Raw genomic sequence first — 26,527 nt, forward strand, 5'->3', positions numbered from 1 at the left:
CTACTGATAATCGTATTTTTGAATTTGGAAACACGTTGTTTGTGCTTAGTCTTGAGATTTGATTCTGCTCGAGATCCATGGGTTGGCTATCAGTTTGTTCATTCTAGTTAAGCGGATGAAGGCAATTAAATACGTGTGTACGAAGGCTGTACGAAGTATAGATAATCATAGTGTAGATTGTGACTATTTGTGCGTTTATCGTAGCTCTAAGTCTGCGTACACGACAAACATTGGCGAAAATAAAACAGGGAATGTTTGAAAGCACCTATCAGGAAAAAGGCTAGATGAAGGAAGGAAGGGGAAGAAACAATATATAGGCTTGTCCACATAGGGAGTTATATTAGTGGGTGTCCAGAAAATGTGGTGTAAATTAACGGATGAGCAAAGTTTTTAAAAATGTGAGAAGTATATGTCAATACAAAATTATGCTGAGAAGGAAAGGGGATACGTTAACTGCAAAAGAAGGCTTAAGGTTAGGCAGGTTCCGAATCACGCATTGGACAGCTCTGCTCTCGTACAGTCTAAATTTTCCTTAATCCGGAGCACGAACTCTCGGACTAGCCTGCCCAAGGACTCATCTCGGACATTCGCATTTATAAGCCTACCCCGTACTAGATTTATGAGTGGTAATAGGTCTTTTAATAGGCTCGTTAGTTTTGCTGCCCCCTGTAAGCCGAGAACATATTAAGCTTATGTTAACAGATAGGGGCAAGGAATCCCGTTTCTCCAAAGTGGCAAAGTTACAGTCGAAGGTAAGCGCTTCATCTGGTATCACGCCTTAGGGTGTAAAGCCTCAAAACTCACTATTGTTTGTTTGGAGACCTTTCAACTCTAGTGCGCGATATGTTCAGTACGCCCTAGGATCCCAATAAGTTGTCTTTCTTAGAGCTGAAGAAGACAACAGATAGGTTATATTAAGAAGATAATAGACACGATTTATCAGAGTGCCTGAAATATAGTGGCGAATAAATGAGTTCACACATGACGAGGATTTCAAGTCGCTAGCTTTGAGCTAGATTTAACCACTCGTAGTGTCGAGTAGTGCGTTGGAGGGAGATGTGGTGGCTGTTTCAAACGCTACATACTAGAATTGGTTGTGTTTTCTACTAGATTCAAGCCATATCAACAACAGACACTAGAGCAGTTAGTGCATTTAGACACTTTAGGATTCATCGCTCCACATACTAAGTGCTACTACCTCCATAAAGTAAACATAACACGCACTGTTTCATTGTAAGATGTTAACAGAGTTCACTACAAACATCTGGTCATTTATTACGCCTCGCGTGGGTGTCTGGCAAACACAACGCGACTATTCTTTGTACGCTTAAGCTCTTTTCACAATTATCACGGGTCCTACACCACCCTTTCTGTCTGCACATGTAGCGGAAATAAGAATATAAAGAAGACAGCTGAGAGGCTGTAAATAGCATAGAGAGGGGCATGAGTGAGAAGAGTAGGACGTTAGACGTGCATAGGTATATTGTGGGACTGCTAGATTAATGTCTTTTGGCTAAATGACAACTATTCTAGACGTGGTGGTTTCAAATAATAGATTTTGACATTTAACAGTGAACGGCCCTTTGTGGGGTTTTTTTTAGCTAAAATCTGAATTTTTATCTCCTAATTTTTTGAATATAATATATTGCTTGTTTGATCCAATATTTTTTTTTTTTGCACATCATTGACTAATAATCTATTGAGCGGCAAACCCAAACACCCTTGACTAAATAACTGAGGGGAAGCAAAAACCTCAGATACACCCCGTATCAATCTCCTTTTTGAACGGTTGGCTGGCAGTGTCCTGCAGTTCATCTTGCCTCTTTTTCATCCGGTTCCAATCTATGTGTTTTTTTAAATGAATTTATATGTATTTTTGGGCCAACAGCCTAGTTATGAAATCTTTTTTGTTCAGTGATTGAGTTTTTGTCTGTAAATAGCAGTGGTGGTTTTTTGTAATGTAAATACTAAAAGTAAGTTTTTAAGTGGCAATTAACTGCCAGCCACCTGATTGGTTAACTTGTGACCACAGAGCGGATTACAATAAGTTACAAATTGTAATTCCACCGATGGTTTCTCCATTGCTACATATGTTTACTAAGTATAATGATCCCTAATGAACTTTGCCTTACAGTTTTAATCTTGCGTTAGCCAAACAGGTGGCCAGACAATGTTATAATCATTTAGTTCCCGTCTGTATCCGTAAAGTCATGGCTTAGAAAGGTGCTGGACATCATTACAGTGCAATGCTCAGCCGCAAAAGCATTTGGTAATTCTTGCAATGCCAGGGGCAAAAACAAGTTCCGCCTGTACAAATATTAATTTCCCCCTTTGGACTAATACCTTGTTTACATATGTTGGCCCTGCCATATTTAATTATATAATTGCACAATTAAAAATATATGTATTTTTCAATAGGAATTATCACTATACATAATATTTGGGATCTGTACAACAAAAACACCAAGGTTTAAAACAACGCACTTGACAAAAGACATAGTCTAATGATTTACAGAGTATCAGTGCTTTGCCAATGGAAAAGATATACCTGAAATTCATAATTACTTGATTGTTTTGAATTTTTGACTTTGATAATACCTGAAAATTCGAGGATACAAGGAAACCTGGGAAAGGGGCACTATCACGCTGGCCACAAAAAGACATCGCAAATGTTAGTAAATTCGCGATACTCATCTATATAGCATAGAATGTGGAATTGCTGCTGATGCTCTACTGCTCAGCGCCAGACAGAAACATATGGGCATCATATACTGGAATAGTGAGCAATATCGCAGAATTATGACTCATATTTCTCATCAGGATTCATCAAATAACACTTTATCCTCTTTTTAATAAACGGTGATATTTAATTTCAGTGGGTGGTTTTGTCAGATTTGAGCTATAGGTTTGTCTCAGGAAGTGTGCAAACGTACCATGACAAAACTTTAGCTGCCCTTGTTTTGAATAAAGCACAAATTAATATTAATATCACCCATTGGGTTTCACGCAGTCCCATCTAATTTTGATTTAAGCTAGGGGTGGTTTTTACTTATGTAGGTGTAAGATTTGGTTTTTGTAGGACTTTTTCTGAGGCATTCACTTTTTTAAGAAAATATTGGATTTACCAGATTAGAGATGATTGTCGTTATTATAGGTTAGCTCAGCCCACAACAATTAGGGGGCTGTCCGGCTGTTGCTACTCAGATTTACATAGGCGTGTCATAGAACTAATGAGTATGATATTCCAAGGAGGATCCCACTGTATTTAGAGAATAGGTTAATTTGTCACGTATTGTCCTCGAGGGAGAAAGTCAAGAGAGGGTGCGAAGCACTATCTGATCTTAAGGGTTTACGATGGGTGGGGTTCTTTTGTCTTGCAAATAATGGCAGTTAGTTTCTCACTATTAAAAAATCGCTGACACTTTTGTGCAGCTGAAGGTTGTAGTCTAGGATTCACGCTGATTATTAGATTCTGCACAGTCATTGCTAGTCGGCAAGATGGATTTTGTGCGCAGTCAAATCTTTATAGTTCAAAACTTTTAATTGTTTCTCCTCGCTCACTATTCTGACATTGCAGAGAGTGCATGGAGGTGGCTGGTGGGTAACGTTGCTTACAATAATTTTCTGTTTGATCCTAGTATAATTAGTAAATAGGTGTTAAGGGTCTCTTATGGTGATTCGCCTGTTTATGACACCTCGATGATATTGTGTCTTATTAGCGGTTTAAACATTCCATTTGGGGTGAAGAGATACGAGGCAGTCTTATCAATGATTAGAGGGCGTCTCGAGGGAAGATCTATAATATAAAAGCATTGTTATCCCTCAAACTGTCGGTTTACCTCGCTGTGATTTGCCTCTAATGTTTGACTTCTCATGTTTAGGGGTTTGTCAAGGTCTATAGCATTGGCTCGAAGTTGGTGTGGGGTCGATCCAGTTTGTCCTTCTTATTATAAAAGATAGTACTCAGTTCTGTAAACTCATTTTCTGATATACTTTGTTCGCCATCTCAATATTTAGGGTGTCTTAGAGAATTTTTTATCTGCCAAGTTTGGTTAGGCTTAGAAAGTATTTGCGATGGAGGATGACTTTTGACGTAGTTGGCCCATCAGTTTCTTTTTACAATTCACTACAAAATTAGCTGAGTCTATCATATCGAGTTGCTACATATCAATCTTCGCCTTGTTCTAAGAAACTTTTTTGAATACAGGTGTAAATATGCTGATCTATGTATGGTCTATTTCTTAGTTCTTAAGCGTTAGGAGACTTCTGACAAATATATATGTCTCTCATATAGACTCTGGTCTTTGTTATAATTAATAGAGTTGGTATAGTCAGTATAGATGCTTTAATTGTTGTTAATACTTGGCCTGTCTGCCTGTTCTTTTTATTAGGGGTTTGGGTGAGAATAGGTGCTAGAGGGATGAGCAGCATGTTCTGCATTAGAGTATATTTGGTTTTGGATTGCACATTACATGGATTATGTTATCGCAATAGATGTTTATGCATTCAGCGAACGCGAATCCCATAGATTGGTGTGGAGTGATTGTGTAGCACATGTGGTGTTGATTCTTGTTTTTGGCTTGATTTGCCATTGCCCACGATCATGCGCGCGTTTTTGTGAGACCAGCGTGGTGCAGCTGTTTTTGGGTTGCCTTGGGCTGTGCTCATCAACCCCGGGAATGAATTAGAGTTTATCTGTGGGAGCTTTACAGAGGAGCTTCTGTCTTACATGCTATGTCTGGCCACATTCCCCATCAAACATAATTTCTAAGTCAACTCCCCTTTAATTTGCAGATGGGTATAAAATTACTCTGGAATAGGAACCTGTAGCAACAATCTGGTTTTGGTATTTTGCAAAAGGAATCCATACATGGGCAGACCCTGATAGTTCTGACTGATAAGGAATACCATACGAGGGGCTCTGTACATATATACATACCTAAATGTTTGGCTGCCTTTCTGTTGTTATTGGTTGTCACACACTGGCATTCCACTGTTAGTAGTCTGAACAACTACCTGCGCTCTTTACAGACAAAACTTCCTGAATAAGGCAAGCCAGCAACCATGGCACTAGACCAGAAATAGCTAACTGCTCTTGCTTACTGAAGACATAACCATACCTCACACCTCTGAATTTGAGGGGGATATGCTTTATGTAAGAGATAGTTTTAAGCAGATCCCTTATAATTCAAATTTTTAAAAATTATTTAATTTTTTGTATAATAATACTATAATAAATACAATAGTGTCTTGTACTAGATGGGGACTATGCTGCATGAATCCATATTGGTGGCAAAAGAGTTCTATTGGCTTTCTTTAAAGTTTATTTGTTTTTAGCAGACTTAAGGTATGGAGATCCAAACAATGGAAAGATCCCTTATCCTAAAAACCCCAGGTCCTCAGTATTTTGTTATAATAGATTCTATTCCTGTTTATCAAGCACATCTAACATGTGGCCCAATAAAAAGCCAGTGTGAGAATACCTGGTGGTGCAACTGTGAGGCAGGGACACCCGCAGTCTTCTCCTTCCATGCGTGCCAATACGCGCTGCTTCTTTTTCTGATGTCTTTTTGGTTTGGCACGCCACTCGTGACATCATCATTGGCGTGAAATCCAAATATTTATGATTGCAATACGTAATATTTCAAGTCTGATTCTTGTTCTTGACCCTGCCTGTCCTTGACTTTGTCTACTTTGCTGACTGTCCTGACCTTTGCCTGATCTCTGACTACTCTCTTGGAACCTGTTACTGTACTGCGATACTGGTGCTTCTGACCCGACCTGTGAATCTGTACTGCTCTGCCTGATTGGTATTGACTCAGCCCCTCCATTGACCACACTCCTTGTTTCCCATTCCTTCAGTAAATGTTTGGTTCCCTTTTCTGCCCAGAACTTTCTCCCTGGTCCTCTCACTTTAAGACCTAGCAGCATCCGAGTAGCGGAGGGCTGCTCCCAAAGTGAAAGGCGGCTGTTATAGGCAGAAGCGTGAGGTGAGGCCAGGACCTTGGGGTTTCTTCTGGGTTAGTGATACCATTCGTAACAGCCAGTGGAATGGAAAAATGGGAACAGATGTGGAATAAGGCAAAGGGATTAAGGGAAAAAAGAAGAGAAAGCGGGACGAGCAAGAGGAGAAAGTAGGAGAGTATAAGATAACATGAAAGGGGACAAAAGAGTGGAAAGTAAGAGAAGAAATAAGAGGATGGGGATCAGTTAAAACAGAAGAGAAAAGGGCTAAAATGGGAAGGGGCTTAACTATAGTATAGCAGATCCCTTGGTCATGTGGGGCCTGGTGGACAAGAGAGCCCAGATTGCAGCATCTGCTGAATGGTTCCTCCTCCCCAGCCGATTCTGCACTCTATGCTTTGCTGCCGTGTGTTTTCTGCGGGTGGGAGGGGGCCTAAGGGTACACTGGGCCACCCAAACAATTGTGTAAGGGTACACTGGGCCACCCAAACAATTGTTGTAAGGGGGGGGTTTCAAGGTATGCCGCTGAAAGGGGAGGTTAAAATGAGTGGTAATAGATATTGGAGGAAAAAAGGGAAAAGCATCATAGAGGGGATATATAGAGAAAGTTGTGAGAGGAGAACAGAAAGTGGGGCAGACACTTTGGTACTGGAAGAAATGGTGTGAGAGAAGCAAATGGAAGAAAGGGAATAGAGGGGAGGAGCATGTAGGAATATGTTAGATATAAAGATAAAATCCCAGGTGCTAAAAACAATTTTTAAGTTTGTTAGGATGGCAGAAAATGCTAAGCCTGTAACAGTGAGGCTAGCTTTTATTGAGAGAGACTAGCTTCCAGAAGTGTAAGTGTAGGTCCTAACTGTAGGGAAAACTGCTTGCTTCTATTGATGACTGGAGTTTCTCGCCAGGTTTACCTGCAAATAAAAAAAAAAAAAGACTCCTACAGGTGCAAAGCAAAAGTTTTATGGTAAAAATAAAATATGCCATGAACAGTGTATCACAAAACAAGAGACCTGCGGCACAACTGTTGCAATTGAAAAAGTGGTTAGTATTTATTCACATAAAAAAACGGCAACGTTTCGGCCTCCACTGTGCCCTTTATCACACCAATCCGGTGATACAGACCTGTGATAGCACTCCAATCTTGGGATATGAAACCAAAACAGGACTTTTGCTCCTGACACTTCCAATCCCCTGTTAAAGTCATTCCCAATTGAGGGCACTTGCCATAGCTATCTCACTGTGATTTGGCCAGGTTCTTCTGAATAAATCTAGATCCAATTCCTACTATTGAGTTGGAGTTAGAGGTAGAACAATAATAATTCTCAGAGACTGACAACAAGTGTTATTAAAGAGTGAATGACTTAAAAAAGATAAGGTTCAGTGCTATCACTAAATTTCCAGCGTCTGCTGAGTCTGGTGCCCAGAGAATAATACTAGTCCTTAGCTAGTGGTTATCAGTGAATTATCCAGCCCATGACAAAATGTACCAGTAAAAATTACCAATTAGTGATGAACGGAATTTTTTGCCAGGTTTCGCCACAAAAATAACTTCCATAGACTCCAATGGAGAAAAAATATTGCCGTGCGTCAAAAAAATATTGTTGCCCATAGACTTTTGTATTTGTCTTTGAATTTTATGGTAACAGCCTCATTGTAGCCCTGCTTAATGTTTTGAAAAATTAGTGGTGAGCACAACTTTCCCTTCTCACAATACCAGACCCTAAAGACTCTCTCTTCTGTATTCTCCTTATGATTACATGCTATCTTTATGCCACACGACACCAAATGTTATATTCTAACTACCCCTTTTATCAGAAATAGTTTGCATTCATCTCATCACCTTTCACTGACTGGTTTCTAAGGCAAATGGGACCGTTGCAACAACACAGCAGCTTCTAAACAGATTGGCAGATTCTAAACTCAATTGGTATTGGGTTTATTGGCTTCACACTTCCATTTGCCTTCCCTGTACATATTAACCTGGCTTTTTTAAGGAACAACCAACCCTTAATACCCAGAATAAAGACAAACACACACAGAGGCTTTGTGGTTAATCTGTGTAAATCACAGCTTTATTGATGGAATAAATTAGGCTTTTTGATCCTGAGGAAGGCAAAAACCCTCGGAAGCTCGGCCAATATGCTTCACTAGAGGGAAAAATTCCTTCCTGACTCCTTATCGGCAATCGGATTTGCTCCCAGGATCAATGCCACATTTAATCAAGGCAAACAGGGTGAGGGACATAGAAAGGAGTATGGCAGCATATACATGAGCGCCTTTAAGCTACTAGGTGAACACTGCATTTCATTCCATTTTACTAGACCCGAGGCAGTCTGCAGACCCGGCTTCTGCAGTCTGACGGATGGAGTGAAAGGGAATGCAAGGGCTACAGAGTGGCTTAAGGGTGCACCTATATATAAAGCCATGTTTTGAATAAAAGGGGAGGCACCACTGGTGGAATTGTGGTAGAAGGAAAAGAAGCAAAGGGGAATATGGGAGCATATACATGAGCACCGTTAAGCTGCTAGGTGAATGCTGCATTCCTCTTCATTCTATTAGACCCCCAGGCATCCTGCAGAACCCGGCTTCTACAGTCTGAGAGATGGTATGAAAAGGAATGCAGGGTCTACTGAGCGGCATAAATGTGCTTATGTGTATTCAACCATATCCCTGTCCCCAGTATGTACTGCTTGCCCCTTCTGGCAGCTGTGATTCAGATGTTTGTGTGTGCGTGTGTATGTAAAGATATATATATATATAACATGTTTTAACGTTTTTAACTATTTACAAGAAAAATTATAGAAGAGGAGTAGGTAAGGGTGATAAATGGTGAGGGATATATTCTTATTTAACAATATGTACATAATGGCAGCCTACTGCCTCAAAAATGTGCCACTCTGTAGGAGGCATTGCCAAAAGTCCAGTTCCCGGTTGCTGGTAGGTTGATGTCTATAGACCTGGAAAAGGAGAAACAGTAAATTTGTGGAGCAGCCACTAACTTGATCCCTTTATCCTGCCTTCCATGTTCCAGGCTGTGTTGGATTCTTGTTCTTTTACATCATTAGCCTGGCAAGATGATGTTATTCCTTCTTGGACTCCCATCTTCTATTTGCAGCTAACATGCTGCATAAGCAAAGTCATAGAAGCGTCTGAGATTTCTTCTGCCATTTCAAGCGCAGATGCCTTTGGGTGGAGTTATATTGGGAGCCAGCTTTGTAAATCTCTCATCAAAATATTTCAGGTCCTCCGGACCTTTTAGTTGTGGAACAAAGGGGGCTGTGCTTTCTGCTCCAACATAGCATTCCAGTCGAAATCCTGCAACGTAGACAATAAGAAATGTAATTCAGAGACACTTAATGTTGAATTATTATCCCAGGCATGATATTGCTTAATGTTAATGTGAAACTGGGGAGATGACTCTTCATTGCTAGACAAGGTGGGACCGTAGCCGCAAACTTTCTATACAGCTATTATCTGTGCGTACAGCACAATAGATCCTAGAATATTTGTCACTGTAATGACAAATGAAGGCGAAATATTGGTAATGATAAATTGAAAACTTACTTTGAAGAAAGGATGTGCCGCGACATCAAAAGCCCATCCACAGCAGAGCCCAGCCGATCTTCTACATTCTTTTCTAAGAGCTAAAAGAGAAAAGTGGTGTTACCCACACAGGAGTGTTCTGCCTATATGGGATAATAAGTCACAATTAGCTGATCTGAATCTATTGATGTTACTGGGACAACTTACCTCTGATATTAGGCTTCTTGCATCTGTGTGCAGGGTTGGTGGGTACACTGGTTCCTGTTCCATAATTGGAATCAAATAGACATTCCTGGTCTTTTCCAGTGAAGGGTCTCTAGAAGACAGAACATCAGCATTTTTATAGCAGAATGGATACAGTAGTGGTTAAGTGATGCATATGTGCAAAGTACTTGGTGTCATTGAGTTTGCAATGTGTTTGATCCTGCGTCGCTGTTACTTTTATAAGCAGAGAAATAATGAAAGATGAGAGTCTCTGGCACTTCCAGAAAGATCTTATTTTTACTGTATTTTACATTTTCATTCAAACTACTAATTGAGCTCTCTGCTTACCTTCCCTAGGAGCATCTCGTATAAGATCACCCCCAAAGCCCACCAGTCCACAGCCTTGGTGTAATGCTCTCCGTTGACAACTTCTGGAGCCATATAGGCAGGGCTTCCTACTGCGCCACTGATGCTGCCGTTGGGTGCAAGTCCTAAAACACGAGAGGAAAGGTAAGTAAAGTGAAGGCCGTCACAGCTGATTTATAAATAGTAACACATACTGACCACAGAACTGGGCACAACAGAACTACTGTTCCAGCGCAGTCAGATCAGTTCATTTGGAAATGAACATTTCTAAAGTGCATTTATGGTATAGAAAACTGTGGATTATAAGGTAAACTTACCATCTATGCTGAGGCCGAAATCTGCAATTTTGACATAACCTCGACTGTCTACGAGGAGGTTGTCAGGCTTCATGTCTCTGTAATAAATACAAAAGAATGTTATGTAATATCTTGTTCTGTATGTGCCAGAACAATGTATTTCCTGCTAGTCAGCTGAAGACGTAAGCTGTGAAACCAACACTTTTTTTTGCTTACCTGTGTATAATGCCTTTTTCATGTAACTCCTCCAAACCCAGTGTAATACAGGCTGCGTAGAACCTACAAAATAATCAAAATACAAAGTCATTAAACGTTTATCCAGTAGTTTAGTCAGTTGGCTAAATAACCAGATAATGTATGATTTCGCAACAACTTTGTTCTGCCAATCCTATCACCTGAGCAGCCCACAAATGAAGCTTTGAGTGGGAATAGCCATGTACTTCCTTCTGTGACAACTCTGGGCAATATTAATGGTTCTGCTCTGGTGAAATGATTGTCTTACGTCAAATGCCCCCATGTGAACCCCACTGAAAGTACATTCCTGCTTACCTAGCCCTCGGTATGTCAAAAGTTCTAGCCTTCTGCAAGTGGGTCCTTACACTGCCACCGGCAGCAAACTCCATTACAAAGAAGAGCATATTCTTTGTATGGAAAGTGGCGTATAAATTGACAGTATAAAGGCTCTCCTTGGTGATTTGCATGACGCGTTTCTCTGTCAAGATTCTGAAAAATAAAATCATGGAAATGTGGCATTAGCATTTATTAAAGAACAAATTACAGTAGAACACGGTGCAAAATTGTTGGAATTATGATCATTCCCTGAGAACTGACCCATCAATGTCATCAGAGGTGTAGATCTTCTCTTTGGCCATGGCTTTTACAGCACAATATTTCTTTGTGGTATTGTGCTGAATAAGGAGAACCTGGAATGAGAGAAAGCATTTAGTTAGCCTAAATGAGAAAATAAATGTACCAATACTTCTAATGAACTGAGAAAATTACCTTTCCGAATCCACCTTTGCCTAGTAGGGCACAGCGGCGGAGGTCTTTCTGGCAAATACCGCTGAATTCCAGGTCTCTGAAAAGGAAATTGCAGATTTAGACCCACTTCATAAAACAGAATGTTCTTCCAGTGTTGTAAGCGTTTGCTGTTTCCATCTTACATTGGTTCCTGTTCCTCATCCATCGGGGGCTCTGCTTCTTGATGTTCCTCTGGCTCCTTACTTGCTTCTGGAGCAGCACTGGGGCCATCAGGGGATGACTCCTTTGATGTTTCACATGGGGCTTCCTCTACATCTACAGACACCTCGCTATGAGTATAAAGGCAAAGTTAATGTCATTGCTTTTGGACATATTCATTTCCACAATTTTAGTGTCACATACAAATAGTAGAAGTTATTGGTACAGGGTAAAAAGGAATTTCATAAGTACCAATTGGCAGAAAAAGATCTTTTCTATGTAAAAGAATATGTATCATACCGTATGTCTTCTTTTTCTTCCAGCTCTAGTACCGGATGTTCTGTACTTGGGCTGAGCTCTTCAGCAGGGTCAACTGGCATTTCAAGAGATGCTTCTCCCTCCTCGCTGGACTGCACATTATCTGTTGGTACGTCACTATAAGGATAATTAAATTTTAAGTTTAATTTCTTTTAATACATCTTTTTTAAGTTGGAATCTTAGGTTTTTTATCCCTGTTAGTACCATATGTATGAAGGGGAAATTAGCAGCACTACAGAAGGAAAGTAAAGTAAAAAAAAAAAAAAGGCCTTATAGCTATATATAAGATTTGGACTCCCACATGGACCTTACCATTTGTCCTCAGTCTCAGATACCTCAGCATGAGGTGTGTCTTCTTCTGACTGGGAAGTCATGCCATCTGCAGGCTTCTCACTTATATTATAAAAGAAAGAACAATTATTAGTTGTTACCGTCATAACATTATCTGTATCAGAAGAAAAGTTTGGGAAGGCTTAAAACATTCCACATACCTGTTGGAGATCAGCTCCACCTCGGTGGTATCAGGAACTGGTTCCTCTTCAGAAATGGAAAGCTGAATCTGTAGACAAACCAATCTACTTACGTGTGAAGAAGAGTCACTGGAGCACTGTGACATCTCTTGCACTTCAGCTGCAGTGGCCTCCTGCGCTGCTGGGAGTTTGTCACTATGATATGAAGTGACAGGGCCACTTGAGGGACTCTCCAGATTGTCAGTAACATCTGCAAAAGTGAAAGGCCATTTTATTTATTTATCCCAACTCAGTGTGATGTTTCCCTGTAATAATATTTCTGAATTTTGACACCCTGCTATGTTCAGCGATACCCATGGAGTGACAGCAGGAGTCAAATCAAAACAAACTTCCATATCTCACCTGGGCTCTCCTCATTGTCTCTCAGGGCAAGCGCCTCATCCGGTTTCTGAAGGGCAGATTTAAGGCTTTTAAGCTTCTTCTCTGACTCCTTCCAGATCTTGTTTGCTTGAGCTAAGATCTTCCTGCCGCTCGTCGATTCGTCGAGTCTATCAGCCCCAGCTGTCTGGATCTTCCTAACCAGATGTTCTCGTAAATCCAGGGAATTTGGCCTTGACCAGTGATGAGCTTGGTCAAGTGATGAATAAGAATCGTCCTGTAAAGGTGAAACAAAACCCGTGAGAAACCCATAAACATTTAAGTAATGGGGCATGGCTACCTGGTCTATGTGAGCGGACGTTCTCTTGAGGGGCTCCGCTGCTCCCGATCCTTTTTCTCATGTTATTTGCCTAACTACCTGCTGAACAGGGGGCTTTTGGATGTCTTTTTGCTTGGCTGTCTTAAGTCTACAATATGGGGCAAAAAAACCACGGAAACTGCTGCTAAGTTGAGAAAGTTCTCCGCATCGCACCCTTTCCTCAGACTAGTCACCTTCCGAGGGCCCTGCCGTTAATCCGGAAGCTTCCTTAACAGATTTGCTAAATGGAAATTAAGGCCAACAGGGATATTTCGACAACTCTTATTATGGCGAAAACAGAGGAGTTGACGGTGGAGTGCTTCCATATTAAAGCAAGATATGCAAAGGCTGCGTGAAGGCACTGTGGAAGCTGAGCAGCGTATTAACGCATTGGAGAATGTCTGCAATCCTCTTCCACAGCAGTTACAGGATTTACGGCGTACCGTTTCGCAGTGGCAGGCTAAGGCTGATGATTTAGAGAACGGCCTAAGGCGTAATAATGTGCGGCTAGTCGGCTTTCCGGAACGGGCAGAGGGTGACGACACTGAGCGCTTTGTGGAGGAATGGCTCAGAGAAACTTTTGCGGTAAACAATCTCTCCTCTACTTTTATAATAGAGAGGGTGCATCGTATTCCTATGAAGGCCCCTATCCCGGGGGCCCCTCCTAGAGCCCTGATAGCCCATATCCTGAATGCCAAGGATAGGGATACAATACTTTCAATAGCCATAGTTAAAGGGCAACTACTATATGAGAACACAAAAATTGTAATTTACCCTGACTTCTCGCTTAAAGTACAAAAACAACGGGCCAGATTCCAGGAAGTCAAGCGAAAGCTTCTGGATCAAAAAATAGTTTATTCTATGCTCTACCCAGCGTGCCTCAGGGTTCAGGCGAATGGAACTACGCATTTCTTTACTTCGCCACAAGATGCTTCTGCGTGGCTGGAAGCAGCAAATGTTTAAAGCATTTCTATATCGGCAGGTTGAATGGAGTGATGGCCACCTGCTACATGTTTATACAACTTGTTTTAGAAAGCCTAGTTGCTCAATTGGATCGCCATAATTTCCTTTAAAAGTTATTATATCAGCTGATGAACGGTTCCACGTATGTGCTACCTTGTGGGCAGATGTCTAAGCAGAACTGCTTCATACTTTGCTACGTACATGGAAGCTTCTCTATGATAAAGCCTGAAATTTGTTATAGAGATCTGTGCTTATTTTGCCAGCATTTGCTATGGTCTACTTGCCCCACAAGTTATTGGGTTTCCTTGTCTTTTCTACGTCCATGACCGATTGTTATTCTGACTATGGATCCCTTGTGGTATATGGGGACTTGTTTGGACTGGTCAGTGAGCTGGGAAAAGCAGCTTAAATTTGTTTTTTTTTATTATTTAGCTATTGCTATATATGTGTTGGGTCCAATGAGTATTCACAATGCTGATACTGTATGTATATATTGGGTGATGTGTGTATCTATATGGTTCTGGTTATAGTGGCGGAGCCCCACCCCTCACGATTCTACCTCCTCGACGCCATTTACGGTGTCCCTACCCAGATTTGCCTCCCCATTGCTTAATACAACATTATTGTTGCTACTGTTGGGTTCTAGGGTTTAATTCTGCTCAAAGTTGGGTCTGAGCGGAAAGGGTGGTAATGTTTTCCGTCATTTTGGCGGTTAGCATGGGATGGGCTGTAAATAGTTCTGTAATTTTTTTCTCAGGTAGCTCAGGCAACAGACACGTAATGGTCATGAAACTTCACGGGAACAATATAGATTATGGCTAAACCCCTTTCAATTTCAACATGGAATGTTCGGGGCCTTAATGACTGTGTGAAACGAAAGCTAGTGTTAGATTTGTCAAAAAAAAGACATCAGAGGTAATTATGTTACAAGAAACTCACCTGTTAGGGAGTAAAGTGTTAACTCTAAAAAGACCGTGGGTTGGTTGGGCCTTTCATTCCTCCTTTTCAACATATACGGGGGGAGTAACTACACTTATCAGAAAGTCAGCGAATTTTCGACTCATTTCTGTACATTCAGATCCACATTTTGTTTTTATTCACTGCTATCTCAACATGAAGGAAACTATTTTGGCTAATATTTATCTTCCACCACCCTATTCTGACAAATGTATTATTCAACTAATGTCTTATGTAGCAGATTATCCAAGGGCCCAAGTAATAGCCTCTGGTGATTTTAACACTGTATTGGATGATTGTATGGATAGACAGCGTATCCGGGGTACAATCCAGTAGATTAGATCCACTAACCTCTCTATGTAAATGTCTACTATGGGCCTTCAAGAAGCATTGAGGCATATACACCCACAAGAAAGGGGGTTTTCCTGTTTTTCAGCCTCTCATATGTCCCTATGATATGGCTTTTGTCTCTAGTGATTTACTGCCTAACATCCATACGGCATTTACCTCCCAAGAGGAATTTCAGACCATGCCCCATTGCAAGTGATTTGGGATAATGGGACCCCTTTGCATTCTCAGATTCAGTCATGGTCCTTTAATCCTATTTGGTTGGAAATTATAAATAATAATGAGGGATTAGAATTTAGAATAGAGTAATTTTTTCATCATAATTTAACTACAGATAATATTGAAATAGCTTGGGATACCTTTAAGGCCTACTTTCGAGGCCTACTACATTCTGAAATCACTGCAATTAAAAAAGCTTCTGCACGGGATGAAACTAATTTAGAGCAGCGAGTTTGTCAATTGACTGTACAGAGTCATATTGATCCTAGCCCACAGAACTTCCAACTTTTAAGACAGGCTGAAACTGAGTATAATTCCCTGTTGCAACAAAAAGCTAAGAGAGGTTTATTGTTTAATAGAGCAAATTATTTTGAACATAGTGAAAGAGCAGGCAAGTTACTTGCTTATCTCTCTAAAACGCATGACCTTTGAACTTTATGATGATCATGGCCAGCTCATCACACAGACTAGTCTAATTAAAGAGACCTTCGCTAATTTCTATAAAACCCTATATATGTCCAAATTGCAAAACAGTGCACAGCAAGTTTCACAATTTCTGAACGAGGCCCAGCTCCCTCAGCTCTCAGAAGAACTAAATCTTTCTTTAGGTCAGGATATTTCTGAGCTGGAAGTATATGAGGCCATTAAGCTCTTTCCCTCCCATAAGGCTCCCGGACCTGATGGTCTCCCTATGAAAGATTCCATAAAGCTCTAGTCCCCCATCTGCCGAAACCTTTTAATAAAGCCATAGCTACAGGTCTTTTGCCACCTTCCTTATATAATTCTACAATAGTGCTGCTTACTAAACCAGGCAAGGACAATAAATACTGTGATGCCTATAGACCCATTTCCCTGCTGACAGCAGATATAAAAATCTTTGCCAAGTTATTAGCGCTCAGGTTAGGACGGATCATTTTAAATTTGGTGCATGAAGATGCAAATTCAGACAACTGATATGGGCTAATTCTCGGTGTAGATTGAAATTAGTAACTTTAATGAGATCTAAGACCAATGCCGGGATATCCTTTCCTGAAATGTTTTTGTATTATTTGTCAGCTCAACTGTCTCATTTCAGTACTTGGCTAGATAACACACACCACCAAACTCTAAAAGATATATGGGCATTACTAACTGGTAAGGAGGACCAGCCTATAGTTTGGATGTTACAAAAAGTACCCAAAAATGTGAAACAGTTACCTGTTCATCCCATGATTCGTTATATGTCCCGGGTATGGTTAATGGCACTACAAATTACTAAAGAGCAACATACAGATGAAAGTTTGGTCTGATAAAGGCATTTTTACAATAGGGGAAATATGGTCTGAACGGGGCATCTTTACGTTTAGAGACAACAGTCTACCGGATTGCCAGGAAATCGGTGGTTTCAACATTTGGGAGTGCGACAAGCCCTTATGGCTACGCATCATTTAAAGGTCAATGAGAATAAGCTGCTCACCTATTTAAATAGATCATCCACTAGGGGCTTAATTTCCAGTTTATATGCAGTGTTATTGCAGGCTAGTAATGATGCCCCATTGGAAACTCTTCTGCTTAACTGGGAAACAGCAGTGGATATTATTCTAGATGAGGAATGGCAAGAGGCCCTTGAGTCTCCTCAAATAGTCTTTGTATGTTATAAATTGAGAATGGTTCAATTATATGTCCTACATAGGGCGTATCTTACTCCAGTAAGATTGCACTTGATAAGCCCTGCTATACCTGAGGTCTGTAATAGGTGCGTTGTGGAAAGGCACGTTAGTACATATGTTATGAGAATGTAATGTTATTAAACCTTATTGGGCTGAAGTTTTTAATCATCTAGATAATATTTCAGGGGTTGTCATTCCTAGAACATCTAAGGTCTGCTTACAGAATATCCTGGGTCGTACGGTCTCTAATCAGTATACCAGAATATTTATTCAAGAATCTCTCTTCTTGGCTAAAAAACTTATAACCCAAAATTGGAAAAGTAGAACCCAGAAATTCAAGTATGGATAAATATCATACAGGATACTTGTAATTTTGAACGTATAATTTACTTTAAAAGGGGTTCTCCAGATAAGTTCTATAAAATATGGGATAAATGGGTTGATACATTTTCCCAAATTCAAACTGTTAATGCTTAGTGAATAATTGGCTATTTTATTCAGCCTTTCATTGTTATATGAATAGGATGCTAGTGGTGGGTATTCTGTTGGGTGTGCAGTGAATTGCTCTTAATAACAAAGGTGTGCAACAGGAGCATATTTAATATTGACTATAATTTTGTGTTTTATATGTTTGTAAACATCTGTAATACTGAATACGAAACACTTTTTTTGTGACTGCTGTGCAGTCTAAAATGTCATTCGTGTCATCATCTAATTTGTAATTTGCCAATAAAAGCTACCTGAATTAAAAAAAAAACAAAAACATTTCATCCCCATGTATCCCATTGACACACAAACTGCAGTGTCTGTATAGAATACTTATTATCCTCGTAATATTGCTCCTTCCCCCCATTCCTCTTAAGCAGTAACCTAAGACTGCCACATGTTGCTTCTTATATATTCACATACCCACCAACTAAATATAACAGTTATTGTAAGTTACACGTGTATCCCCAATGCAGCCTCCTCCCAATGCTCAAAACATTCAATGAAAGGCTTAATATTTCCATCACACTTACCAAATCAAAACACTGAGTTTTGCAGGGAAAAGCGCCCATTTTCACTCCTACATGGAAAAAAAAAGAGATGTTTATATTTAGGAATTATAAAGAAATTAATTCTAAACAGCACAAATAACTCAGGAAAGAATGAGTGATAAAAGGAATCCTCTAATAAAAAATATATTATTGTACATCACTTTAGGGCTGTGGAACATGGGGGCATTTGTTCCCTTACTAAACCATGGATTTGTCGGCAAACCGACCTAAACACCAAAAGGGCAAAGGCAGAAGGCAGTTTCCAGCGATATTGGTGGATCACCTCATGTGGAAGATACAGCATATTCCACAGGGAAAAACATTATTGAGAAATTTGCTGCCTGGCAGCACAGATTTCCTCATGTACCTTTAATTTAGCCTTAGAACAATAACGACAAGGCTTATAAGGGAATAGGTTCCAGATCCAAGTACCTCTAAGGTGATGGCAAGGTGAAATGTCCTCTCTTGTGGGCAGCAAAGCCTCCAAAAATAACATTCCCCATTTCTATTAGTCACATGTGATTTGGGTTAGAAAGCAGTGTAAAGAGTACAAAATAGGTGTTCAGTAGGGACATAGGTGTCAGGCTATATTAGGGGAATAAGGTCAATATGGGGAATTAGGTAGCATAAAAGAACCCTGAAAGCAAAGTTTTAAGATTACCTCTTAAGTGAAGTTCTTCAGATGACAGAAGATGAGCAAAAAAAACCCAAAAGCCCGAGATGTTTTGGCTTTTGGCTAAAATACAGGGGCCGGCACAAGGCCGGGGAACCCCGGAGGGTCTCCCTCTTTAAATTGTGGCTCTCCTTATATGTGTTCACAGACAAATGTAAAAATCTGAATTAAGGAGATGCCAGAAAAAAAACCATCCAAAATCGCTGATAAATTGCAAAAAAATAAGCAATCCACACACTGTAGCAATCTGTATAGGGAAGAGAATAAATTGACAAATTAGCTAATAATTAGAGATAATGCATGTAGCACTTATTTCCTATAAAATACAGAGGAAGGCAGAGATCTGGTCATTTTACCCTAAACTCAATCTTTGTGTCATTCCCAGCAGGTACTGGCCCTCAGTTTATACAATATAGTACCTCATAGCAGCCAATCAAAAATGAACATTGGTACAGTGAGAGTGAAGTACATCAAGAGTCAAGTCAAGAGTGAGTTTGTCATTTCATCCATATACGTTTGTACATTACACAGTGAAACGAAACAACATTCCTCTAGGACCATGTTGCTACATAAGATCACTGTCCAGGTGCAGATTGCCCAGTGTTCACCCCTACCCCCCTGCTATAGGAAACATTTAGCAATTAAATATTATTATTCATTAGTATTCAATACCATGTACCTTGTTGCCCCCCTCCCCCCCCCCCACACACACACATATATGGAAGATTTGAAGGGAAAGGGCATGCGAGAAATTGTTATTCTGTAAAAGGAAAAAATATTGCTATGTATTCTATTAAATTCAGTTGCAAGGTTGGTATATCAGAACAGGGAAGATACCCAGGGACAAAACTCTACAAAATTCTAAGGAGCCTGTTAATACTGGGCATAAAAATAAAATATTTATGGGGAGGCACGGGGGTCCCCAAATGTTATCTGTTTATGGACTCCAAGTGGGAAAAGTGTATATGTGCTGTCAGCATAACTGCATAACTGCCAAATCCTGGGTCTGTGTCTCCCAACCAGATTAAAGGCATCTCATAAGCCCATTTTAGGGGAAAATTCTATAAAATCTGTGATCGGAGCAACACTCGTTCGTCTGGGAGGGCATAACCCAACTATTTCCCCTTTATTTCTCTAAAATATGACTTATTTGGCAAAAAAATGTCTCAGAGGGAAAGTACACTCACCACCCTGCCAACCAACGGACTAAACCAACTGTCAATCCTTAGGTGTAATTCACCTCTCATCCTTGCTCTTAAATCATGAGACTTATTAATACAAGTTATTGTGTAAAAGGAAAAAGCATTGCTATTTATTCCATTTAATTCAGTTACATGTGAAGGTTGGTACATAAGAGCAGGGCAGAGGGACAAAACTCTAAGGAGCTTGTCAATACTGGGCATAAAAATAAATGATTTTATCCATTTTAGAGGAAAATTCTCCAAATTGCCTAAAATCAGTGAGAGTATCAATACCTGTTAGCCTGGGGCCCATCACCAAACTGTTTTCCCTCTTTTTTATAGCTAAAATGAGCATTATTTGACAAAAAATCTCAGAGGAAATATACACTTACCTCTCGCTGCAATGCCAACCAACGGACTAAACCAACTGTCAAACCCCTAGTTGTTAAGTCACCTCTGTTCCCTGCTCTTAAAGGGGAAGTGTACCCTGTTGATGAGTGGGGTTTATATGGCAGTTATTTCTGTTTAGATGTGCAGTATATACAAAGGTTATTATTTAAGCAGAGCATTGCTTTTTATTTATGGCCTATTGAGTCAGTGCAGTTACTGTGCTGCCATATCTGTAGGGTCCTTTCATTCATCAGCCATGGATTCAATCACTGTGCGCTGGGGAGACTCTTTAATCAGACAGCAGACCCCTGGGGACACAGGAAAGTACAGAGGCCATGGGAGAGATTAGTTTGTGAACCTTCCTTCATCTTTATCCCCAAACACTGTTTCTATGACTATGATCTATAAGAATTTATGCCGGTCAAGATTAATATGTATATAGTATGATATATTCTGCAGCTCATAACAGAGATTATACATCATTCCCATCAGTCCCTGCCCCAGTAGAGCTTACAATGTAATGTCCCTGTCACATTCACACATGCAACTCACTAAAGTCCAGTGACTTGCTAATTGTAATGGAAACTTTTCATTTTAAAGAAATCCCTAAATGTATTGATTACATGTAAATTATTACATCAGGGATGGGCTCTTTAATGCAATGCTGTAAAATTTCAACTGTAGAATTTCAACTCCCAGCATCCCCACTGGAATATCTCACTTGAAGCCCATGATTGAATTACTGGTATTACTAAGCAATTCCTGTACTTGTCTCTCTGTAACTCACTGCTGCTATATGTTTTCCTTGCAGCCTCAAAGAAGCCTCTGCTCCCCACGCCCAATGACAACAGGGTATGTATATTGTTATCTACTGCCCCACGTTCTGCAACACTTACAGCTTTCCCAACTCCAAGGTATCTCTATTCATCTATCTGTTTGTCCGTCTATCCAGTAAAACAGTAGAGCATCCCAGACAAATATTTCCTGTCCTAGAAGCACATCTTCAGCTTTATCCCCAAACTTATTATAGGAGAAACAAACCCTTAATGAAAAAAAAACCCCCAACCCTACATAGACCTCCAACCCCCCCAGACTAGCTGCCCCCCTGGGCTAATTCCCCTAACTCTTTACTTACCCCTCCATGCAGATTCTGTCCAGCGGAGTTCACGGGTGCCATCTTTTTCTCTTCAGTAATCTTCGTAATGAGACTGGTGAAATGGTGCATGCACAGTTGGAGCAAATTTCTGTTTGGCGACAACTGCGCATGCGCCGAAACTCATGAAAATTGGTGAATTGCTGGTCTCATTCCAACGATTACTGAAGCAGCTGAAGATGGTGCCTGTAAACTCCGCTGGAAAGAATCTGCACGGAGGGGTAAGTAAAGAGTAAGGGGCATTTGCCAGGGGGGCAGATAGGCTGGGGGGAGGGGGGTCTATGTAGGGTAGGGTTTTTTTTTATTAAGGGTTTGTTTCTTTTCTTTAACGACCACCAGCATAATGGAACACAGTGCCGCACTGGGCCGGCCGAACCATGTTCCCCTGATCGGGCACCCCCTTAAGAAAAACTTTTGTTGCTGCTTTCCTCTACACAAGCATGCTGTGCAAAGGCATTCGCGCAGGCCCACGCCACACCGGTGTTCGCGCAGAGGGAAGCCGGGAGGGGGCCCCCCATGACTGCCTGGAGGGGTCTTCATGTGGCAGTCCCGGTGGGCCCCCATTACTCCAGTCTGACCCTGAATCTGCATGTCAATGTTTATCTAGTTTTCTTTTGTTCTCTTGTCTGTTAGCCTGTATCTGTCTCTCTTCCTTTAGTGTGTATATGCCGGCTGATGAATTCTGAAGTGAGAGTCAGTGTTAAGCCCAGATCTCTGTTCTGGTGGATCAGTCTAATGTTACATTTCTTTTGTCTCTCCTTTAGGAGTGTAGGTGTAGGAGATGTTCAGCGAGGGCAAAATATGGTTAGAAAATCTTTTCAACTAGAAGCTGTGGAGAAAACCTTAGCAGGACTGAGGCTCTTCAAACCCAAGATGTCTTCCGAAAGGGGGTACATGCAGATGAACAACGGCTGGCAAAAGGAATGAGAGATTAGTTTTATATACACTATTAATGTAATGAAATAAAACAGTCACAGATATTCTGGTCCAATACAATAGTGACTTTATAACTCAGCCTGCAGCCTTGTGCCTTTATATTGTCACAGAACCCTTCAATGACCTCTAATATTCTTATATTTTACAGTTGGGGGGAAATTATCCTTTATAGTACATGTGATACATTATCCCTTGTGATACCCAGAGTTCCCTGTATAACACAGCCTGCAGCCTTGTGCTTTAATATGGTCACAGTACCCTTCAGTGACTGTATCTCCTCCATATTACCTTAAAAATGTGGGATACCCAGGTGCTACTGTACTACAATTCCCATGTATTATGAAAAATAAAAGCTTGATGGGAGTTGTAGTCAAGCAGCATCAGGGATTGATTCTGCCATACTGTTCATAAACCCTTTCCCTCAACTCATACCGAATTCAATTCTGAATTCTAGTGGCTATTCAGCATCCTTTCTGAATTGTGTCTTGTAAAGGGAGATACCTATGCTGCCATTGGTTCAGGTTATCTCTGTACAGGCTATAGGCAAATGTGAGGGGCTTTTTTTGCCTAATTAAGCTTAATACAGGGAGATATCATTGCTGGCATCCTTTGATGGTATCTTTATGTTTGAGCTAAAAAGAGAATCAGGAATGACAAAAAATATAGATACAAAATATAGTAAAAATGTACAAAAAACCCACATACAGATATATTATGCTTCCTACACAGATGATGGCAGGTGTCTGGATGCTGAAACTTTTTAACATGTAGTAAACTTGATATCCATAATTTGGGAGAATAGCCACAGATAGGGATGGGCAAATATTTTCGCCTTGTTTCGACGCGGAAATTACGCCTATAGACTTGTATGGAGTCATGCGTCCAGTCCAAAAAAAAAAAGCCACGCGTTAAAAAAATTTCACCGTGCGTTACAACATTTTTTTGACACCCACAGACTTTATGGGCGTTGGAGACATTTCGTGAGCGTCGATTTTTTAACAAAATTGGTCAAATTCGCCCATCCCTAACCACAGATATATTATGCTTCCCACACAGACAATGGCAGGTGTCTGGATGCTGAAATTTTTTAACATTTAGTAAACTTCAACAGGGTGATACTTGTTGTTGGTGCTGATAGCTCAATCATTACCCAGTATGATCTATTTTTATTGGTAATGCCACCAGTCAGTTTCATCAGCTGCATACCAAGGCCAGTACCTCTCAAAACAAATATAAATATCAGTATTGTGACCGGAAGGCCTACTTACTCATATTTAATAAGCCCTCACTAAATACTGGCGTCAACAACATTTACATTGAATAGAATAATTTATCGTACATCAAACAATAAATGTGTATATTGAATTTATATGACTTTTTCCTGTCTTAAAGGAGGTCACAGGAAACTACACACTATGTGGCCAAACTGTTCTGAAATAAGCTTGTAGGCCAATAGGTTAAATATTTTGAAGCTCGGTCCATGCATGGCCAGATTCAGCCAGTGATTGGTAGTAGTGGGGGTATATACTGCAGAGCTTCATAGGCAGCTCTTCTTCACTTCCAGCTGTGTCAATCATTTGGCTTGTCCTCCAGAACAAATGGAGCAATGTAAGGTGGCCATACATGTATGTGACTACTCATATGGTATCTGTCCTGTCCTCTGGCCTGAAGAGTATCACCCACTGAATGGACACCTTATATGTCAATATCTACATGGAATCTATGTTACAGCAGTGGGAGACAAATGACAAAGGAGACTTTTTTTTACACATCTCATGGCTACATTATTCAGCAATTCTGTAATGATTCAGAGAATAAATATTTTAGGGCGATATGGGCTTAATGCAATTAAGAGCTTTGAATTTGAGCATCACACTGAAAAAATCCCAAACAGTTAATGCTTCTGGTACTGTATTAAGACTAACATAAGTATATGATACTCAGACTAAACCTTATTATGCTCCATGGATTACAAAACTGCCACACAGAATTGCATAGGATTGCAGTTAATATGATAAAGACTAAATTAGCATAAACATTTGCCTAAAATATTTCACACATAGTGGCCATTAAAGGAGATCAAATGTCCTGTTAAAGGGGTGGTTCACCTTCAAACAACTAGTTGTTTTCAGATAGATCACCAGAAATAATGACTTTTTCCAATGACTTTCTATTTTCTATGTGTCACCGTTTTTTTCTAATATTGAAGTGTCAAGTGTCTTTTTTCAGCATCTGAACAGCCCTGGGAGGGGGGGTCACCGACCCTATAAACTGTTCTACATGGATACATTTAGTTGATACATTTATTATCTTTGTCCCTGCTGAACAGAATCTCTGGGTTTCATTACAAGCAGCTATTAGAATTGATACAATAGTTGCTAATACTCCAGAGATGCTGCTGAGAAATGTATCAACTGAATGTTGCAAAATGTTAACAGTTTAGAGTCTGCAACAGAATTACTGCGCTGCCAGACTCTAACACCAGAGACAGGGACATTCAATTTTAAACTTAGATTCTGGAAAAACAGTAAAAAAATAAATAATGGAAAGTAATTGAAAAAAGTCTTTATTTCTGGGGAACAATCTTAAACCGTGTTTGGAAGGTGAACAACCCCTTTAAGTTCACATGAGTATCCTAGACAACAAGTCTTACCCCAGCTGGCCTTCAGACTGGATCCCACCAGCCGCAGCTCTAGGATCCCCTGGGCCGTCCTCACAGTTTATAAACCACTGCCATAGAATATCTTTGGGTCCAAGTGTATTGCAGGTGGTCAGAAACCAATATGGGACCTACCAAATCAGATCACACTTCTGTGTCAAAAAGCCCTTAGGTAGTAATATCATGGAGTTTTTTGTATTGATCACAAAGAAGGTAAATGAAGCCTAAAAGTAGCCAAAAATACCAGTTCTATTAAAGGACTTTGTATGAAAAGGCAAGTAATGACATAGAAACATTACAGGCTTTTCTCAAAGGCCTTGTTTCTCCTGTAATCAACAAAAACCTTTCAGTGTTGATACAAACAACACACTCACCTGGCCCCAGGACTTTATTTATAAACATATCACACTTTGTAATATTTGATACCTGCAAATCTTAGGCAAGTTTGAAGAATCACAGAGCACAAAATCTTTTCATTGGTTCAGGAGGCGTTTAATACTTTTTATGTAGCAGCAGAAATAGGTCAAAAAGTGCAACCACTTAACATTCTTTTTATGGTTTCCCAATATCATTTCTTATTTCCGCTCAGGGTCATACAGAGACTTCATGGCCCCTGTCAATAAATACTGAGCAGTTTTATTAAAAAAAGTTAAAAGAAGAGCTCTCTCTGCAATGTATAATTCTGTAACATATAAATATATTCTACATCCTCTTTTTCCAGTCACCGCAGCTCTACAGAGTTTGTGATCACGGTCGCATCACACTGTGCAACAGGCTCCAAACCTTCAAGTCAAGAGAGCAGGTCCAAGAGTAAAGTCATTGATAAAGGACAAGAACATCCAGGCGCTACGTTTCCCAGAAAGATACAGATGTAATTCTCTCCATGTACTAATAAGGCACCATAGGAGATCTGTATAGGAATAATCATCACCGACTCCTCCGTTTCCTGGAATGCAACTAGAAATGTCCGAATGTTGCAGTAGGTTAGCATCTAGTAGCTGTACAGCATTTTGGAATGTGCTGTTGGTCTCCCAGGCACAAGAAAATACATGAGTCAATTACAGTAAGTGGTACATGTAGTGCATGCCTGACTTGCTTTTTAGTCAATGTATAGAGGCTGATTGTTCAAGCTCAGGGTCAAATCCTGTCCTGATGTGATATACAAGTCCATCGTAATGAAGGTGCTCAGCTACGGCTCCGCTCCAGGATTCTGCGTCTGTTTCCTTAGGCTGAGTCTCATGCACCGTGGACAGCTGGTGGAGTTTTCATAATAACAGTCCCTAAAA

At 40.3% G+C, this 26,527-nt stretch overlaps 2 protein-coding genes across 23 annotated transcripts in view; one reads left to right on the plus strand and one right to left on the minus strand.

Annotated features, from left to right (window-relative positions):
* LOC121402811 (zinc finger protein 276-like) overlaps positions 1–26,527 on the plus strand; it is a 128,545-nt gene that overhangs the window by 48,674 nt on the left and 53,344 nt on the right. For 10 of the 22 annotated variants that reach the window (XM_041589515.1, XM_041589512.1, XM_041589514.1 and 7 more), the window contains 4 exons: positions 10,069–10,221; positions 11,876–11,979; positions 21,305–21,345; positions 22,411–22,660. The exons of the other annotated variants lie outside the window; for them this stretch is intronic. In XM_041589515.1, the coding sequence (XP_041445449.1) occupies positions 10,069–10,123 (55 nt within the window). In that variant the 3' untranslated portion in view covers positions 10,124–10,221; positions 11,876–11,979; positions 21,305–21,345; positions 22,411–22,660. Of the gene's footprint in view, positions 1–10,068; positions 10,222–11,875; positions 11,980–21,304; positions 21,346–22,410; positions 22,661–26,527 lie in introns of those variants that run through there. 22 annotated transcript variants of the gene reach the window in all.
* Positions 10,469–11,518, minus strand: LOC121402822 (protein kinase C eta type-like). Its single transcript, XM_041589564.1, has 3 exons — positions 11,205–11,518; positions 10,923–11,096; positions 10,469–10,652 (listed from the first exon to the last, which is right to left on the minus strand). Exons 1-3 carry the CDS (start codon positions 11,243–11,245, stop codon positions 10,586–10,588), a joined length of 282 nt encoding a protein of 93 aa, XP_041445498.1. The 5' UTR covers positions 11,246–11,518; the 3' UTR covers positions 10,469–10,585.

Source organism: Xenopus laevis, chromosome 4L (assembly GCF_017654675.1).
Source record: "Xenopus laevis strain J_2021 chromosome 4L, Xenopus_laevis_v10.1, whole genome shotgun sequence".
In the NCBI taxonomy this organism is placed as follows: Eukaryota; Metazoa; Chordata; class Amphibia; order Anura; family Pipidae; genus Xenopus; species Xenopus laevis.

What these genes read in the sequence shown, in the direction of transcription:
- LOC121402822 (XM_041589564.1), bottom strand. Translation starts at nt 11,245, where the DNA reads ATGGCCAAAGAGAAGATCTACACCTCTGATGACATTGATGG. An exon ending in ACCTCTGATGACATTGATGG is followed by an intron (nt 11,097 to 11,204) that starts GTCAGTTCTCAG and finishes TTTATTTTTCAG; the next exon opens with AATCTTGACAGAGAAACGCG. An exon ending in TTTGACATACCGAGGGCTAG is followed by an intron (nt 10,653 to 10,922) that starts GTAAGCAGGAAT and finishes ATTATTTTGTAG; the next exon opens with GTTCTACGCAGCCTGTATTA.